This window comes from Bos indicus x Bos taurus, chromosome 26 (genome assembly GCF_003369695.1).
Source record: "Bos indicus x Bos taurus breed Angus x Brahman F1 hybrid chromosome 26, Bos_hybrid_MaternalHap_v2.0, whole genome shotgun sequence".
In the NCBI taxonomy this organism is placed as follows: Eukaryota; Metazoa; Chordata; class Mammalia; order Artiodactyla; family Bovidae; genus Bos; species Bos indicus x Bos taurus.
The window spans coordinates 17,746,276-17,766,263 of record NC_040101.1 but is presented as its reverse complement, the minus strand read 5'-3'; the positions used below and the strand labels follow the sequence as shown (position 1 = coordinate 17,766,263).

Here is a 19,988-nt window from a genome sequence, read left to right as displayed (position 1 = left end):
GGAGCAGAGTTTCAAACCCAAGCAGTCCAGTCCCAGAATTTGTGGATTTATCCTTTGTATCATCCTGCAGGAGTCTCTTTATGCAAATCCAAGCGAGGTACTCATTTTTCCTGGCAGGTGGCACAGTGTTCCCACTGCTCTACTGCTTTGTTTTGCTCTTCGCTTAACGCTACTTATTGGCAATTATGCCACAGCAAGACAGGGAGAGCCTCCCCATTATTTTTTAACAATACTGTTTGATTTGGATTCAAGACCCTCTCTTTTAGAGTCCATCCAGGAAGTAGAGACCGAATTGGATCTTGATACTTGCCCTCCTGGTTATTATAAGAGGGAGTGGCTAATTGAATAAACTTAGGTCTGCCAGCCAAGTCTTTGCAAGGCGGCTTGTTATTATTAAGTTTCAAAATTGGAAATGGGAACAGTGGAGGGGAAAAAAAAATGGAAGAGAACTTGTCCAAAAGTATTTCCAAACAATGTTAGGTGTAAGACACAAAAGAAAGACTTAAGCACAATGATTGTCCTGTGTCCTGCGGAATCAGCGACTGGGGCTTCCGAACATAAGCCCCTCTTAGGAATCAGTCCCCTTCCTATGTGTGAGGCTGTGCTCAATTCATGTCTCTGCCGCAGCCTGGCAGCAGTAACTGACAGAGTGGGATAGATGGCACAAGAAGGACAATGGGGTGGAAGGGAGCTAGATAATCCCCAGGAAGAGGGAGCCTGAAGCCTCACAACCAGTTGGTGGCAGACTCTATAGTCTCTTGGAGTCTTTCTTGCAGAATACATCCCCAGGCAACAGTCTTCAGTCCACTTGGGTTTTGTTTTTTATTTTTTTGGTTTTTGCTTTTTGTTGCTTTTGGCTGGGCTGGGTCTTCATTGCTATATGAAGACTTTCTCTGATTGTGTCAAGTGAGGGCTTCTCTCTAGTTGCAGGGCAAGGGCTTCTCACTGCATGGCTTCTCTTGTTGCAGAGCACAGGCTCTAGGTGTGTAGGCTCAGCAGTCATGGCACACGGGCTTAGTTTCTCCAAGGAGGCATGTGAAATCTTCCCTGAGGAGGGATCGAACCCATGTCCTTTGCATTGGCAGGTGGATTCTTAGCCACTGGACCACCAGGAAAGTCCGGTCCAATTAGTTTCTTCCTGGCTCTTTTCCCCTGGTGACTTCTCGACTATCGGTTCTTCCTCTTACTTGTCTCTTGTTACATAGTCTAATCATCAGGGTTTGCTTCCCCAGACTTAAGCTACAGGTGGAGTTTTCTCAAAGCCTGTGCCTCTTAGTGGGACTTCCCTGGTGCCTCTTAGCAAGATGAACTCGATGGGATTAAGTTGATTATCATTCTTTGATCCACATCTTTGGTAGAGAAAGACCTGGGTTTCAAAATAGGTTTTTTAACAAAAACCTATTTAGGTTAGAAGGAAAAATGAATACGGACTGACTCAAATCCAGAAGGAGGAAGCAGATATGAAGTTCATTTTGAAAATGAGATTTCAGTTTAGGGGAAGAATGTTGTTGTTCTTGTTCAGTCACTAAGTCGTCTCTGACTCTTTGTGACCCCGTGGACTGCAGCACTCCCTGTCCCTCACTGTCTCCTGGAGTTTGCCCAAGTTCATGTCCATTGAATCAGTGATGCTATCCAATCATTTCATCCTCTGCTTCCCTCTTCTCCTTTTGCCTTCAATATTTCCCAGCATCAGGGTCTTTTCCCATGAGTCAGCTGTTTGCATTAGGTAGCCAGATTATTGGAGCTTCAGCCTCAGCATCAGTCCTTCCAATGAGTATTCAGGGTTATTTCCTTTAGGATTGACTGGTTTGATCTCCTTGCAGTCCAAGGGACTGTCCAAGTCCAAGAGTCTTCTCTAGCACCACAATTGGAAAGCAACAATTCTTTGGCGCTCAGCCTTCTTTTTGGGGAAAGAGTAAGAAAGGAAGTTGTCCTTACCTCCCTTAAGATATTTAATCAGGATCAGAATCACATTCATATTCATTTTTAAGGTACTTTTTAGAACCATGGAAAGTATTTTCTTTAAATTGTGTATCTTTACATGCATACTTTTGTGTTCCTATTTTTAAAGCAGTTTATTTTCCAAATTCTGTTCTGATAGAAACTGAGTCCTTTTCTTTATGTAACTTTTAGCTGAGCCTGTTTTTCTTTTCTTTTTTTTTTTTTTTTTCTCTTTGGCTGTGCTGTGGCTTACAGATCTCAGTTCTCTGACCAGGCATCAAACCCCTCACCTTCAGCATGGATAGTGCAGAGTCCTAACCCCTGGATGGCCAGGGAATCCCCAGAGTCTGTTTTTCTTATAAAAGATACTTGCTGGTGTAGTTTGATTTATCACCCCTGAGGTTGGGTTAATGGCAGCCTAAAGATATCACAGCTTGTTTATTATTTGGATATCATTGTACAGATTGCTTGAAAATAATCTATATTTTAGAAAACAAAAGTAAAATTTTATCTCTTAAAGGACTTAAACTTGACCTCCAGCATGTCAGACTTAATGCTCCTCTTGTTAGGGTCTTTGTTGTTTAGTTGCTAGGTTGTGTCCAACTCTTTTGCGACCCCATGGACTGTGGCCATAAATTAGCTAAAGACCTGTCAGGAGTCAGTGAGAAAATGCAGATATGAGAATTTTATCAAGATAGTAGCCCACGAGAAATACTGACAGACTCTAATTATTGTTATTATTATGTATAAAATGGGTGTGATTATACCCCATCCTTCTACCTCAGAGGTGTCAGTTGAAGACCAGAGATTCTGTAAACGTGTGAAATACGGTGTAGATATTTTAACTTGCACAGAGAACACCATCCGTGGAGGTCACTGACACAGTGGCAATAAGGAAACCGGTGCTGCTCCTCCCCAAACGGGGTGTCCTTGACCAGGACAGAAACACTTTTGCTGACACTCATCTCTGAGCTTTTATGGAGGCCTTAGAGCGGGAGAAGACGCCACGGGAAGACCTGCTGTCACCGAAACTCCCCACTGTTTTGTGACAGTCACAGAGGCCCCAGGGAATTCAAGAGAGGAAGCTGATGCTCTGTGAAAGCAGAGACTCACCGACCCAGGGCACACGGGACAGTGCAGACCTCTGTCTGACCCCAAGTCCAGGGCTCTTTTGTGCTGCCTTTCTGGGGGAAATTGTTTAGTCGCTCAGTCGTGTCCGACTCTTTGCGACCCTATGGACTCTAGCCCACCACGCCCCTCTGTTCATGGGATTCTCCAGGCAAGATTACTGGAGTGGATTGCCATTTCCTTCTCCAGAGAATCTTCCCGACCGAGGTATTGAAGCCATGTCTCCTGCATTGAAGACAGATTCTTTACCACTGAGCCACCAGGAAAGCCCCGGGGGAAGTAGGATGAAGGAAGATTGGCATCACGCCTGTAAACAGACAGGAAACAAAGGAGAAGGGGAGTCTTAGAAGGTAGGAGACCAGACCGAGGACATTTCTCTTTTAGAAATAAAATTATATGACAGAAGAAATTTGACCTTATAAAAGTAGAAGATAAAGTCACGCTGAAGCTGAAAACAGCAATAAGGAATCTGAATGTTGAACTTACACAGCTCATCTGTAATGTGGGCCAAGGTAGGAGGGGAAAGGCCACCTCCTTTCAGATTCTGATAAACTCAGGTAACATTGAGTGAAGACCCAGAGTAAAGGACCCTTGGACCAGGAAACAAGCTCAGCTTTCACTTTCATTTTTCTTATCCCAACTTTTTAAAAAAAAATTGGTTTTAATATGAACCATTTTTAAAGTCTTTATTGCATTTGCTACAGCATTGCTTCTGTTTTATGTCTGGGGTTTTGGCTGCAAGGCATGTGGGAGCTTAGATCCCTGACCAGGAATCAAAACCTCACCCCCTGCATTAAAGGTGATGTCTTAACCACTTAACCACCAAAGAAGCTCCTTCTTCCAACTTTTGATCAGAGCTTTGGGAGGGTGGTGGATACATCACTCTAACAAATACTCAAGGGCATAGGGCTCTGGAACTCTGACATGAAGGAGGAGACCTGGGATGGTCCCACTCTGCCGATCACTAACTGGGCGACCTTGGACAACTCCCTTCCTCTCTGTGGACCTAAGTTTCTGTGTCTGCCAAATGAGCAAACAAAACCTGATTCATTCATTCATATGACACTTTTTTAATCCTGACTGTCCCAGCTAAAACCTTTCTTGCCATATTTAGTAGAAGTGGCAGGAGTGGATATATTTGACTTTTTCCTGATCTCAAGCGGAAAGTTTTCAGCCTTTTATCATTAAGTATGTCATGAAAATTCAGTTAACTATCAAGTCAGAAAAAACAGGAGTTTTGAAACTTGAGAATTGTGCTCTAGGAAGCAGATTCACAGAAAGCTCTGAGAACTGCTCCACCTGTTAGAAGTGAAAGGCATAATTATAAACATTTTTGAGACATAGGATCATACATCGAAATTGCATACTGGGGATTTTGGTGGTCCAGCGGTGAAGAATTCACCTTGCGATTCAGAGGACACGAGTTCAATCCCTAGTTGAGGAACTAAAATCCCGTATGCCATGGAGCACCTAAGCCCTTACCCTACAAATACTGAGCCCACCTGCCTCAACAAAGATTCCACGTGCCACAACTAAAACCCAAAGCAGCCACATAAATAACTTAATTAAAAAAAAAAATGACACACTGGTATTTCACATGAAGTTCACCAAAGACACACAGTCCCAGGTAAGCACAAAGCAAGCCAGCAGCAAGTCACCATGACCCCCTGCAGAATCAGGAGAGAATATTATATACATTGCTAGCATCAGAAGAAAAAAGAAGTACTGGTCTTTGCAGCTGAGCAGGCAGCCCCATCCTAGAAGCTGCCGCTGCTGCTGCTAAGTCGCTTCAGTCGTGTCCAACTCTGTGCGACCCCATAGACGGCAGCCCACCAGGCTCCATCGCCCCTGGGATTCTCCAGGCAAGAACACTGGAGTGGGTTGCCATTTCCTTCTCCAATGCGTAAAAGCGAAGTCACTCAGTCGTGTTCTACTCTTACCGACCCTATGGACTGCAGCCTACCAGGCTCCTCCGTCCATGGGATTTTCCAGGCAGGAGTACTGGAGTACAGGGTGCCATTGCCTTCTCCGCATCCTAGAAGAGCTCTGGTTAATGTATAATGCAGAGGCTTACTGCACATTAGGAAGGGAGGGGAAGCCCAAACAAACAGAGTTTGTGTTTAATTTTTTCTTGCCCTGCCTAAAAATATAAATTTTATTTCATCAAATATGATATTAGCAGTGGGTTTTTCATAGATGCCCTTTGCAGGCTAAGTTAGTTCCATTGTAATCCTAGTCTATTTATGATTTTTCTCATAGCAGGGTGTTCGGTTTAGTTTAGTCGCTCAGTCATGTCCAACTCTTTTGAGACCCCATGGACTGCAGCAAGCCAGGCTTCCCTGTCCATCACCATCTACCAGAGCTTACTCAAACTCATATCCATTGAGTCGGTGATGCCATCCAACCATCTCATCCTCTGTCATCCCCTTCTCCTCCCGCCTTCAATCTTTCCAGCATCAGGGTCTTTTCCAGTGAGTCAGCTCTTCACATCAGGTGGCAAAAGTATTGGAGTTTCAGCTTCAGTATCAGTCCTTCCAATGAACATTCAGGACTAATTTCCTTTGGGATTGACTGGTTAGAAGTCTGTCACTGTTTGTATTGTTTCCGCATCTATTTACTGTGAAGTGATGGGGCCAGATGCCATGATCTTAGTTTTCTGAATGTTGAGTTTTAAGCCAACATTTTCACTCTCCTCTTTCACTTTCATTGAGAGGCTCTTTAGTTCTTCTTTGTTTTCTGCCATAAGGTGATGTCATCTGCGTATCTGAGGTTATTGATATTTCTCCCGGCAATTTTGATTCCAGCTTGTGCTTCATCCAGCCTGGCATTTCTCATGATGTACTCTGCATATAAATTAAATAAGCAGGGTGACAACATACAGCCTTGACATACCAGTCTCTTGTTCCATGTCCAGTTCTAACTGTTGCTTCTTGACCTGCATACAGATTTCTTAGGAGGCAGGTAGGGTGATCTGGTATTCCCATATCTTTAAGAGTTTTCCAGTTTGTTGTGATCCACAGAGTCAAAGACTTTAATGTAGTCAATAAAGCAGAAGTAGATGTTTTTCTGTAACTCTTTGGCTTTTTTGATGATCCAGAGGATGTTGGCAATTTGATCTCTGGTTCCTCTGCCTTTTCTAAATCCAACTTGAACATCTGGAATTTCACAGTTCACATACTGTTGAAGCCTGGCTTGGAGAATTTTAAGCATTACTTTGCTAGCATGTGAGATGAGTGCAATTGTACAGTAGTTTGAGCATTCTTTGTTGCCTTTCTTTGGGATTGGAAAGAAAACTGACCTTTTCCAGTCCTGTGGTCACTGCTGAGTTTTCCAGATTTGCTGGCATATTGAGTGCAGCAATTTCACAGCATCATCTTTTAGGATTTGAAATAGCTCAATTGGAATTCCATCACCTTCAGCTTTGTTCGTAGTGATGCTTCCTAAGGCCCATTTGACTTCTCATTCCAGGATGTCTGGTTCTAGGTGAGTGATCACACCATCGTGGTTATCTGGTTCATGAACATCTTTTTTGTACAGTTCTTCTGTGTATTCTTGCCACCTCACCTTAATGTCTTCTGTTTCTGTTAAGTTCATACCATTTCTGTCCTTTATCTTGCCCATCTTTGCATGAAATGTTCCCTTAGTATCTCTAATTATCTAGAAGAGATCTCTAGTCTTTCCCACTCTGTTGTTTTCCTCTATTTCTTTGCATTGATCACTGAGGAAGACTTTCTTATCTCTCCTTGCTCTTCTTTGGAACTGTGCATTCAAATGGGTGTATCTTTCCTTTTCTCCTTTGCCTTTCACTTCTCTTCTTTTCTCAGCTATTTGTAAGGCCTCCTCAAACAACCATTTTGCCTTTTTGCATTTCTTTTTCTTGGGGATGGTCTTGATCACTGTCTCCTGTACAGTGTCACAAACTTCCATCCATAGTTCTTCTGGCACTCTGTCTATCAGATCTAGGCCCTTAAATCTATTTCTCACTTCCACTGTATAATCATAAGGGATTTGATTTAGATCATACCTGAATGGTCTAGTGGTTTTCCCTACTTTATTCAATATAAGTCTAAATTTGGAAATAAGGAGTTCATGATCTGAGCCACAGTCGGCTTCCAGTCTTATTTTTGCTGACTATATAGAGCTTCTCCATCTTTGGCTGCAAAGAATATAATCAATCTGATTTGTTTATTGACTACCTGGTGATGTCCATGTGTAAAGTCTTCTCTTGTGTTGTTGGAAGAGGGTGTTTGCTATGACCAGTGTGTTCTCTTGGCAAAACTCTATTAGCTTTGCCCTGCTTCATTTTGTACTCCAAGGCCAAATTTGCCTGTTACTCCAGGTGTTTCTTGACTTCCTACTTTTGTGTTCCAGTCCCCTACAATGAAAAGGACATCTTCTTTGGGTATTAGCCCTAGAAGGTCTTGTAGGTCTTCATAGAACTGTTTAACTTCGGCTTCTTCAGCATTACTGGTCGGGGCATAGACTTGGATTACTGTGATATTGAATGGTTTGCCTTAGAAAGGAACAGAGATCATTCTGTCATTTTTGAGATTGCATCCAAGTACTGCATTTTGTACTCTTTTGTTGATTATGAGGGCTACTCCATTTCTTCTAAAGGATTCTTACCTAACACAGCTCCACCCATCAACAGAAAATTGGATTAAAGATTTGCTGTGCATGACCCTGCATCAAAATAAGACCCAGTTTCCCCCTCAGTTAGTCTCTCCCATTACGAAGCTTCCATAAGCCTCTTATCCTTCTCCATCAGAGGGCAGACAGAATGAAAACCACAGTCACAGAAAACTAATCAAACTGATCACATGGACCACAGCCTTGTCTAACTCAATGAAACTATGAGCCATGCCATTTAGGGCCACCCAAGATAGACAGGTCATGGTGGAGAGTTCTGACAAAACATGGTCCACTGGAGAAGGGAATGGCAAACCACTTCAGTATTCTTGCCTTGAGAACTCCATGAACAGTATGAAAAGGCAAAAAGATAGGACACTGAAAGATGAACTCCCCAGGTTGGCAGGTGCCCAATATGCTACTTGAGATCAGTGGAGAAATAACTCCAGAATGAAGAGACGGAGCCAAAGCAAAAACAATACCCAGTTGTAGATGTGCCTGATGATGGAAGTAAAGTCCGATGCTGTAAAGAGCAATATTGCATAGGAACCTAGAATGTTCAGGATATGAATCAAGGTCAATTGGAAGTGGCCAAACAGGAAACGGCAAGAGTGAACACTGACATTTTAAGAATCAGCGAACTAAAATGGACTGGAGTGGGTGAATTTAACTCAGCAGGGTATTGGGTTTTGTCAAATGCTTTTTTGCACCAACTGAGTTTATCACATAGGTTTTGTCCTTTATTCTGTTAATATGATGGATTATATAGATTGATTTTTGGATGTTAAATTGGATCCCATGAACCTTGTGTTCATGGGATCAATCATACTTGGTCATGGTGTATAATCCTATTTATAGATTTGCAGAATTGGCTTCTAAGATTTCATCAAGGATTTTTGCATCTGTATTCATGAAGGATATTGATCTGTAGCTTACAGCAAAATATTTATTGAGCAACTTACAAGCCAAGCATTGTTCTAGGTATTGGGAATTCTGCAGTTTTTCAGAAGAGATTTTATTTTCAGAATATATATATATATATTTTTTTTTTTTTTCTCTCTCTCATGGAATTTACATTCAGGTGGGTGACTAGCAATGCAGCTCCCCACTCAATCTGATGTTTTTTCCCTCTACCCTCTCAACAATGCCCCAGGTTCCAGCTTCAGTGCCTGTGTGCCTGACTCTTAGAAAACTGGACGGTCAGGGTCTAGAGATTGGAAGGGGCCTACTTTCCATTTTAAGTTACTATTCCTTTTTCCCCCTTTCATGGAAATGTTGATTGAATGATAAGATCCATATGGAGAAGTGCACACACTTACGTACCCTTTTGTGTCTAGGTTCTTTCACTCAGTGTTATCTGAGATGCATCCGCATGGCTCTGTGTTGTCATAGTTTATTCATCTCGTTATTGTAGGCATGTGTTTTAATGCATTCTATTCATCATGCATCACAGATCATGAATTTTTTTTTTTTACATATTGAAGGCTTGTGACAAACCCTATGTTGTCAGATGATGGTTAGAATTTTTTAGCAGTTTTTTAAATTATGTATTAGTTTATTTGGCGGTGCCAAGTGTTAGCTGCAGCATGTGGCGTCTTCAGTCTTCATGGTGGCATGCAGGATCTTCTGTTGTGGCATGTGGGATCTACTTCCCTGACCAGGGATCAGACCCAGGCCCCCAGCATTTGGGAGAGTCTTAGCCATTAGACCACCAGGGAAGTCAGCAATAAAGTATTTTTAATAAAGGTACACCTACATTTTTTTTTAAGAAATAATGCTGTTGCACACAGTAGACTACAGTGTAGTGTAAACATAACTTTTATATACACTGGGAAACCAAAAAAAGAAAAATCTGACTCACTTTATTGTAATATTTGCTTGATTGCAGTGGTCTGAGCCCACATCTCCATGTCTGTAGTGTTTTGCTGTACGAATATTCCACAGTTAATCCATTCTACTGTAAATGGACATTTGGATTACTCCCTGTTTGGGGCTGTTACTAAACAGTACTGCTGTGCACACGCGTGGCTCTGTCCTTAGGTAAACATCTGCTCTCCTTTGGGCTGGATACCCAGCAGTGGACTGGGTCTCTTAAAGGATATGTTTAAGTTCAGTTTTGGTAGATTCTGCCAGTTTCCACAGAGGGATGTACAAAGTGGGCTCCCCCAGCATCGAATAGTAACTCCAGGTGCTGAACACCCTGTCGTACTCTAAGGCATAGTCACCGACACCCTGTAGCACTTGTAAGGAGCGTACTGGTATCACATTATGATTTTAGTTGGCATTTCTGTAGCATCTAATGAAATTAAGCAGGAGATCCTGCTCACTTTAAATACGACAGTTAAACAGAACAATCTGTCCACCCCAGGTCTTTTTTTTCCCCACAGACATTGCAGCGTTCTTAGGCATGCCTTTTATGCTAGTAGTAAAATCAAGAGGTCATTACTGTCTTGACATCTTCGATAGCCCCTGACTGGCTTTATATTTTCCCAGTAAGAAGAAGAAAAATGACTCAGGGAAATCAGTCAACATCCCCCGGGACCGAGTGCCTACGTATCAGTATAACATGAATTTTGAGAAGGTGGGCAAATGCATCATCATAAACAACAAGAACTTTGACAGAATAACAGGTGGGTGCTGGGGGCATGGGCTCAGCTCTCCTGTTCCCTTCCAGTTCCTTCAGCTTCATTCAGACTGGTATCAGACATTCGTCAGAAGGCCTCTGTGTCTACCTGCTATGGCAGACAGCCCCTGCACAGGCGGTGGCATGTGTCCAGGAGAGAGGGATGCGGGGAAACTGGGAACTTTCAGTCTGAGATTTCCATCATGTGGGTTAGCAGATGTGGGGCTTGGACCAAAGAACTCAGAGGATGAAGGTGGGGGCGGGCTGCTTGGCGTCGGCTGAGCCAGGTGATGGGCTTCCCAGGTGGTGCTAGCGCTAAAGAATCTGCCTGCCAGTGCAGGAGCCACAGGAGACGCAGGTTTGATCCCTGGGTGGGGAAGATCCCCTGGAGGAGGAAACGGCAATCCACTCCAGTATTCTTGCCTGGAGAGTCCCCATGGACAGAGGAGCCTGGTGGGCTGCAGACCACGGGGTAGCAAAGAGTCGGACATGACTGAGCACGAGTACAAGCGGCATGAAGGGGCTTACCTTTTGGTGGGGAGGGGGGTGGCAGTACTCACCTTCTGTGCATGTGGCGCCCTTTGGTGAACTCGGTGCTCGATTCCCACAGGAATGGGTGTCCGCAACGGCACAGACAAAGATGCAGAGGCTCTTTTCAAGTGCTTCCGGAGCCTGGGTTTCGATGTGAGTGTCTATAACGACTGCTCTTGTGCCAAGATGCAAGATCTGCTGAAAAAAGGTACACTCCTGCCCCTGCTCCTTCATTCATCTTCCTGCTCCCCAGTGGAGCCAGCCCCACCTGGTCTGAGAAGCTGCCTTCACGTGACGGGGGCAGGGATCTCAGCATGGGAGGCCTTTCCTTCCTCCAGGCGACTGCATACCTGTCTCCAGGACACCTGTCTCTCTTGGTAAACTTAGATTTCCCCCTCAAAGGAGGAAAGCAGCTTACCTCCCAGCAATAGGTTCTGTAGCTACAGAACAGTCTCAATTTCAAAAGGCTAATAAAGTAGCAAATCTTACCTTTCTGTCCAGAACAGAGTTTAAGTATAAATTTTCACTGGTGGCAGATAGAGAATAATAATCCCCATACACTTCAGAACTACCTTAATTCTTACACAACATGTTCACAGAATTGTTTCTTTAGAGCTTTAATGGAACCCCTGCCGTGTTGGCCAACAACATCATCGTGCCCATTTCATAAATGTAGGGACAGAGATTTAGAGAGAGAATAAGGGTCATACTGAAGGCACAGTTAGGAGGAGCAGGACCAAAACTCAAGCATTAACTAATTCCAGAACAATTATGTTTTCTATTATCCCACACCTATCTAGTGGAAGCTACCTATGATATTCTCACATTTAGGGCAAATAATTGAAAGTAACACCCTCCCAACCTGTTAGACAGTGACCCATGGGCAGAGGGTAGAAAGTTTCAACTACTGATGCTTTTCTCAGATGCACAGCTAAACAAGAAAAAGGTCCCTCTCCCCACTTTATAACACTCTCTCTTAAGTACCCATCTCTTACATTTTTAAAAACCAGGCATCTTTTCCTTACTTCTTCAAACAAGGATCTTACGAGCCGACCTTCGGTACCCTAGTAGGCCACGTGGTAGAGCAGACTGGAAATCACGAGTACACATTTGGGGTCTAGTCCAAGTTTGAGCAGTCCAAGGGTGAGCAAGGCAGGGTGTCTGTGCCCTCCTGGTTTTTTGCTTTCCTGAAATGTGGATCATGATACAGTAAGTCCTGCTTCTTGGGGTAGCAATTAGCATTAGCTGAGGGAAAGCTTGTGAGCATGATTTGAGAAGGGTAATGCCCTATACAGATGTAAGGACTTTTCCCAATGGTGGTTTCTGTTCTTATGAAAAGTGAGTTATACTGGGACTTCCCTGGAGGCCAGGTGGCTAAGACCGCATGCTCCCAATGCAGGGGGCCCAGGTTCGATCCCTGGTCAGAGAATTTACATGGCACAACTAAGACTTCTTATGCCACAACTAGAAAGCTTCCACATTCCACAAGGAAGATCGAAGCTCCCATATGCTGCTACTAGGATTCCACTCAGCCAAATAAGCAAATAAAAATAAATATTTTTTAAAAAGCAGATTATTCCACCTGAGCCCAGGTCACATCAGGATCACAGAATTCTCGTTTATCGTCCTATCAAAATAGCAATGTGGTGATTTTTCTTGACAGGGCAAAGTTCTAGGATGTCTCTGAGATGCCATTTTTTATCAGTGAAATAAAAATGAATGAGGCCTACTTTAAGGGGCTCTTGTAGAGATTAAGTAAGGTAACTCGGGCAGAGTACCTAGATCACTGCTGCAGTAGGTGTTCAGGAAATTCTTTTACTACTATTATTTTTTTGGCCACATCGCAGCTTGTGGAATTTTAGCTCCCCAACCAGGAATCAAACTCAGGCCCTCAGCAGTGAGAGCATGGAGTCCTAACCACTTGACTGCCATGGAATTAAGAAATTCTGAATCTTACTCTTCTCTCATCACGGATGAAGAGCAGAAGAAAGGTTATAGTGCATAGTTTCTAGCTAGCTAGCTAGTTAGAACCATAGAACCGTAGATGAGATCAAGCTAAGCCAACTTACTGGGCCTTCCCAGGTGGCGCTAGTTGTAAAGAACCCGCCTGCCAATGCAGGAGAGATGTAAGAGATCCACATTTGATCCCGGTCGGGAAGATCCCCTGGAGGAGGGCATGGCAACCCACTCCAATATTCTTGCCTGGAGAATACCATGGACAGAGGAACCTGGTGGGCTACAGTTCATGGGATCTCAAAGAGTCGGGCACGACTGAGCGACTAACTCTTTCTTTTCTTTTCAGTAAAAGTAATGCATTCACCTTGTTTGGCAACCACCACCACCTACCTCCAGAAGAACTCTTTTCATCTTGCACAGCTGAAACTCTGTCCCCATTAAACCCTAAGGCCCCGTTTCCCATCCCCTCAGCCCCTGGTAACCACCATTCTGCTTTCTTCCTTGTGAACCTGATTACCCTAGGAACCTCATATACGTGAAATCATAGGGCCTCTTTTCTTTAGTCAGAGTCTTGTTTCACTTAGTGTGTTTTATTTTCTTTAACAAATACTTGCTTGATACTCATGTGGTCTGCTTTGCAAATATCAACCCATTTAATGAGCTCCATTTTACAGACAAGAAAACCAAGACACAAAATGGTTAAGCAGCTTGCCCAGTGTCACAGACCTAACCAAGGCCCCAGCCTTCAGCAGCCCAATATGCTGTCCCAGAAGCTGCCTGAAGCCCGCTTGCCTGTGGGATTCTCTTCCACATGAGGCAGCCTTGTTCTGGTTTCAGACTCAGTGGGAATTCTAGAATTCTCCCTCTAACCTCTCCTCAGTGTCATACAGGGGTGCTCCTCCACCCTCTGCCTGTCCCTCTTCGTCAGTGGCAGCCGCCAGACTGGAAGGGAATAGAACCTCTGAGGTCCCACACCCAGGAGTCATATTTTAACTTTTCAATGTATCAATGGCTTGCAGCTTCTGAAGAAGACCACAGAAATTCAGCCTGCTTCGCCTGCATCTTATTAAGCCATGGAGAAGAAAATTTAATTTATGGAACAGATGGCAAGACAGCAATAAAGGACTTGACAGCCCATTTTAGGGGGGATCGATGCAAAACCCTGTTAGAGAAACCCAAACTCTTCTTCATTCAGGTAATCCCTTTTCAGAGTCTATAGAGAGACTTCCCTGGTAGTCCAGTGGCTAAGACTCTGCTCTCCCAGTGCCGGGGACCCAGGTTCAATCCCTGGTCAGGGAACTGGATCCCACGTGTCATAATTAAGTGCAACTAAGCTGCAGTTAAGACCCAGCACAGACAAATAAATTAATTTTCTTTAAGTATTAAAATAATTAAAAAAAACGAAGTCAATAGAAATGAAAAAAGATTACAGAGTGACTTGGCTTGTATCATTTTTTACAAATCTACATGCTGTTTCCATTGGGGTATGCAAATTTAGGTTGTATTTTTCTACCGCTAATGCTTGGCATCTGTATTTGCATTAGATCACAAATTATCTTAGTTTAAGACATTATAGTCTTTTTAGTTGCTCTGCTTGCTAATTCAACACATCTTCAGATTATCTTGGACATCGTTGTGTTGCTGGTACATGCCAAGCACAGTTCTAAGACTGCAGTGGGATACAGCTGTGAATAGCACACATGTTCCTATTTTCAGCTTCATGCAGCCATCTCTGCTTTGATTTTAGGCTTGCCGGGGAACAGAGCTCGATGACGGGATCCAGGCCGACTCGGGACCTATCAATGACACTGATGCTAATCCCCGTTATAAGATCCCAGTTGAAGCCGACTTTCTCTTTGCCTATTCCACAGTTCCAGGTATCAAGTCCCTTGTCTGCTAACCACACCATGCATCCCACCTTTGAAATGGAGACTTGGAGCTGTGTTAGTTTCCTATTGCTGCAGTGATAAATTGCGGCGAACATGGTGGCTGAACACACACAAATGTATTACCTTACAGTTCCACTGGTCAGAATTCCAGAATGGACAGCAGTTCCTTCTAGAGACTGTAGGGGGCGCAAATCCACAGCCTTGCTTTCCCAGCATGTTTAGAACTGCCTGCATCCCTTGGCCTGTGGCCCCCTTCCTCCAGCTTCAAAGCCGGCAGCCTCATACCTGACTCTCCTTCCATCCTTAACGTTCTTTCTGACCCTCTTATAAGGGCTCCTGTGGTTAGATTAGTCCTGTCTGGATAATCCCAGGGTAATTTCTCTATCTTGTTTCCTTGACCTCAGCCCCATCTGTGAAGTGCTCTAGGGCAGCAGTTCCCAGCCTTTCGGCACCAGGGACATGATTCATGGAAAATAGGTTTTCCATGGACCAGGGTGGGGGTGGACAGTTTCCAGATGATTCAAGCACATTGCATGTATTGTGCACTTTATTTCTATTATTATTACATCAGCTCCACCTCAGGTCATCAGGCATTAGATCCTGAGGACCCCTGCTTTATGCCATGAGCATTTCTGAGGGCCACTGTTCTGCTTACCATGGGGATATAGTCACTTTTCTCTCCAAAAGAAAGCTGAATTCTCTCATTTATGATTGTTATTATTATTGGTAATTGTAAGAACAAGCGTGTCTATGGCACCTATTTACTGAGTGTTTTTCATGTCTTTTACCCTGAAATAATTCTGTAGTAGTTAGGAGGGGTGTTACTTCTGTCCTCATTTTACAGATAGAAGAAAAAAAAAAAAAAATTGAGCTTGAGTAAGTTTAAGTGACCTGCCCAGGGTCATATAGAGATTTTCATACATAATAGAGTCATTTAGCTCAGACCAGGATTCCTTTATACAGTAGCCTGTAAACAAGCACCAGAAATGCCAGCAGCAACCAAGCCTCCCTCTTGCTTGGGTTTGCCTGAGCAAGTTCAGTGAAGTTCCATTGTTTGGGGTTAAAAACCATCACTCAGAATTCTCCCAGCTGTGGTAGTAGTTTGTCAAGTGCTTGGTGTAGAAGTACTGGTTACAGTAAGTTGGCTGTTGTGTTTGGAAAACCAGCTCTGGAAAGATGTACAGATGGGATTTTGTGAGAATGGAAACTTCACAAGTTTTAAGAATCCTGTAAAAAAGAAATGTGGTTCCTGCCCTTGAGAGGAAGGCAGAGTCATGGGAGCATGCCGTTGTGCAATCCAACCTGTCAGTCGAGTTGGAGGGGCCCTAAGCCGGGTCCTGGCAGAACTGAAGGAAGAAGGGAGGATCTAAGGGTGAATTCTAGGGAGGCAGGTGAGAGAGGCTTCCGAAGAAAGAATTTCTGTAACCGAGTCTTAAAAAATCAAATAACAGGAGGAAGGTTGAAATGGCTTATCAGACAGAGTGCCCAGGGGCAGGTGGCTCAGTGCATTGGTAAAACTCAAGAGCCAGACCACGGGGTGTGTTAGTCTTTTCAGGCAGCTCTAATGTAAGTCCACAGGCTGGGGAGCAGAAGTTCATTTTTCACAGTTCTGGAGGTTGAGATCAAGGTGCCAGGCATTGTGGCTTCTGATGAGAGCTGCTACCCTAGCTTGTAGACCACTGCCTCTTCACTGACGTGGCCCAGGGAGGGGAGAGAGGCCATAGCACAGGATATGACTGGCATGCTGTTGTTGTTGTTCATTAGCCAAGTTGTGTCCAACTGTTCACGACCCCATGGACTGCAGGACTGGGCATGAACAAGGTTCAAACCTAGATAGGGCTAAGCAGCCTAAATTTCACCCTTATATAGAAGGAGCTGTTTTAGGTAAGAGAGGGATGTTGACTTAAAAAATATTCACAACCTAAAACTTGAGAGTTATGTTTTATTACATGGAAATTTTTAGGACTTAAGCCCAGGAGATAGCATCTCAAGTAATCTTGGGAGAACTCCAAGGAGACAAGGGAAGGAGCCAGGTTATATAGAAGTTTTGCAACAAAAGGGCAGGTAGTTTGAACATCAAAAGGTTATTGTTAATTAAAGAAAACCAGATAACCCAAATTAATGTAGTGCTTCTCTATGTATGGGAAGAGGCAAGAGTCTGAACTGCCTGAAATCACTGCTTTCATATGCATCAACTACTGGGGCCAGTATCCTGTGTTTTTCACAACCTGAGCTCCCTTGAGGCTCACCATCGGGAGTGGCTGCAGTCTGCCGGCTGCCGGATCACAGGTATTCTTCTCCTTCCTGAGTGCCCTTTGGGCTCACCAGCTCACATTGGAGAGCTGCAGTCACTGATGGCTATGACATCCTCGTTTACTGATATGGCAGGAAATATTCCATTTCTCAGGGACAACATGAGATTTGTGTTTTAGAATGATTCCCTGGAGTACAGTTTGGAGAACACATATCCAGTATGGGTAAGTGAGGACTGATGTTATTTCAGAAGAGCGCATGTGAAGGCCCCAATCACAGACAGCTCCTTCTGGGTAGTGAGCAAAGCAGCAGCCAGGTCAGCTGACTTCATCTCCTTTCTCTTCTCCCATTGAAGGCTATTATTCATGGAGGAACCCAGGGAGTGGCTCCTGGTTTGTGCAGGCCCTCTGCTCCATCCTGAATGAGCATGGGAAGAGCCTGGAGATCTTGCAGATCCTCACCCGGGTGAATGACAGGGTGGCCAGGCACTTTGAATCCCAGTCTGATGACCCACGCTTCCACGAGAAGAAGCAGATTCCATGTGTGGTCTCCATGCTCACCAAGGAACTCTACTTCTGAAGATAATTCATTCCAGGGGTGCATTCCAGCTGAGAAGCTATGGATCATTTGTTGATGAATCAGAAATTTTTTTTGTAATGCTCTTAAAAGATCCAGAAATTCTAAAAGATTTTAATTTCAGGAAAATTATTGATTCAATGGGGAAGAAACTCTCTGGTGCTGTCTTACGGTCTCTGAATTTTCAGGGACTTTTTTTTTTTTTACATTGTTATCCATTTGATGACTTTTTCTCTTAAGATTCATTTTGTCTGTCTTTCTCCTTGTTGTCGCACTTAGTACATACAACAAAAATGACCTCTGCAAGTGACTTTTGACTGTGTCCACCATAACTGGTGGTGACTTTGGAAGACTGTCAGAGTCATATTCGTAGTGGCAAAGAGAGTCTTGACAAAAAACAGCCAAAGGGATATGCATTCGCCTATATTGCAGAAAGTGGAATATCGAATGCAGTTTGAGTGAATTTTTCATTGACTTAGGGAAGATTCTTGTGCAAAAATTCCCAGATATGTTAAGAGGCAGGAAAAAATAAAATGATTCTAATATGTAGCAGTCGGGATCCAGTCAAGAAAACGGAAACCATTCTAGGTATTTCAGTAGAGAGAATTTAATAGAGGAAATTGACATACATAGATGATGAAAGAGAAGATAAATGAAAGGAAGCTGTAACCCAGGTGGCACTAGTGATGACAAACCCGCCTGCCAGTGCAGGAAAGGTAAGAGACTCGGGTTCAATCCCTGGGTCAGGAAGATTCCCCTGGAGGAGGGCATGGCATCCCACTCTAGTGTTCTTGCCTGGAGAATCCCATGAACAGAGGAGCCTGGTGGGCTGTAGGCCATAGAGCCACAGAGTCAGACACGACAGAGGTGACCTAACATGCACGTGCGTTGTCACATAGGCTTATGAGGAGGTGTGGTTCCTTAAGTCCAGAAACTGGGATCCTGCACAGGAGCTGGAACCATGGTGGGGCTGCCTGGTGGGAGCTAGACCGCCCAGGAGTTGCAGGAAATGAAGCAATGGCAGGGACAAAGCCACTGCCCACCATGAAACAACACCAGATGAGTCAGACCTGGAAGAATTCCTCATTTTTTCCACCTCTCCTCCTGCCCTGTAATCTTCCTTCAACACCTTACCCTTCCAGCTCTACCTGGAAGCCATCTGGCAAGGGTCCTTGGAAATGTGATTTCCTGCAATACAGAGCATAGCCAGGCATAGTGAGGCAGAGAAGGAACGAGAAATGGTTATGGGCCTGGTTCACAATGTGAACAGAAGGAATTCTATTCCCTGTGTTCAGCGATTCATCCATTCAGTCATTTATTCATTGAGTTGTCAGACAATCTGTGCATTACCTACTATGTGCAAAATCATCTGTTTTAGCTTTATAATCTACCTGGAACTTTTTAGGTTATTCCAAGCCTTATTCAGAGTAAATTTTTGTGACCTCTAATTCTCTAAATGGAGAAAGGTTTATGGTGAAAATGTTTGCCCTGTGTTTTCAAGGTGGTGTTCTTTTTTGAATTCTTGATAAATTACTGTTTTATTTTGCCTAGTAACTTGTTAACAAGTGTTTATATTTATTGATTAAAATGTGGTTAATTCCTAATCTGCTCATTTGCTTTCCTTTTGAATTTTTTTTTTTTTTTATGGCAGTTGGAAAATGAGAAAACAGGATAAGAACTGACTCTATGACTTGACCTCAACACAGAACGTAATTCATGATTTCTTTTGAAGCTAGGACACTAATAAAACAACAAGTAAATCATCACTTAGGAAGCTGAAAATTTTCACATAAACGGTTAATGAACCTGTAAAGCTATTTGTGATGGACCGGCATTTATTAATTTGGCAACAAAATCAGATCGTGTAAAAGTATCTTCTTTCAACGAAAGAACTAATTTAAGGCCAGTTTCTTAGACTTGCCCCTGGTTTCCTGCCATCTAAAATATACCAAATGTTCAAAACATAAGTGGTGATCATGAATCAAGAAAATCAACAAGCATCTACCCCACTGTTCTCAGAATTCACTGGCTGTTCTTTGGGAAATAGGCCATCCTATTAAAGTTCCCTATCTTAGAATATGCCCAAGTGCATTGTAATTTGAAGTAAAAATCATGGCACTCTAGTTATTTGCCTTGTAATCTTCATTAAATAGGCAGACGTGATCAGCATTAATGTCAGCATTAATTTTTTGTTTTTTAGTTCTCTGAGCAGTCATAGGTATTAAGTTTATAAATTATGAATATTACCTCATGCTCCTTAGTCCCAAGATATAAATCACTGTTAGAAAATAGCCTTTGTCTTGGAGTACATCATGGGGCAGATGCTCTCATTTACCAAGATCAGAAATCCTATCCCAAGTTGTTTATGTGTTCATACCCATCTCCGTTCTTAAACTTTTTGATCTTTTTATAATCTGAAATTCTGATGAAAAATTACTCTAAAGGAGAACTCAATTCTGGTG

At 43.3% G+C, this 19,988-nt stretch overlaps 1 protein-coding gene across 2 annotated transcripts in view; it reads left to right on the top strand.

The window, feature by feature from the left end:
* Nucleotides 1–19,130, top strand: part of CASP7 (caspase 7) — a 42,126-nt gene extending 22,996 nt beyond the window's left edge. Inside the window, exons 4-8 of one of the 2 annotated variants that reach the window (XM_027528850.1) lie at nucleotides 10,173–10,328; nucleotides 10,932–11,060; nucleotides 13,828–14,003; nucleotides 14,556–14,685; nucleotides 17,306–19,130. In XM_027528850.1, the coding sequence (XP_027384651.1) occupies nucleotides 10,173–10,328; nucleotides 10,932–11,060; nucleotides 13,828–14,003; nucleotides 14,556–14,685; nucleotides 17,306–17,529 (815 nt within the window). In that variant the 3' untranslated portion in view covers nucleotides 17,530–19,130. The remainder of the gene's footprint in view (nucleotides 1–10,172; nucleotides 10,329–10,931; nucleotides 11,061–13,827; nucleotides 14,004–14,555; nucleotides 14,686–17,305) is intronic. The other variant, XM_027528849.1, reaches the window with a different exon arrangement.
* The last annotated feature ends 858 nt before the right edge of the window (nucleotides 19,131–19,988 follow it).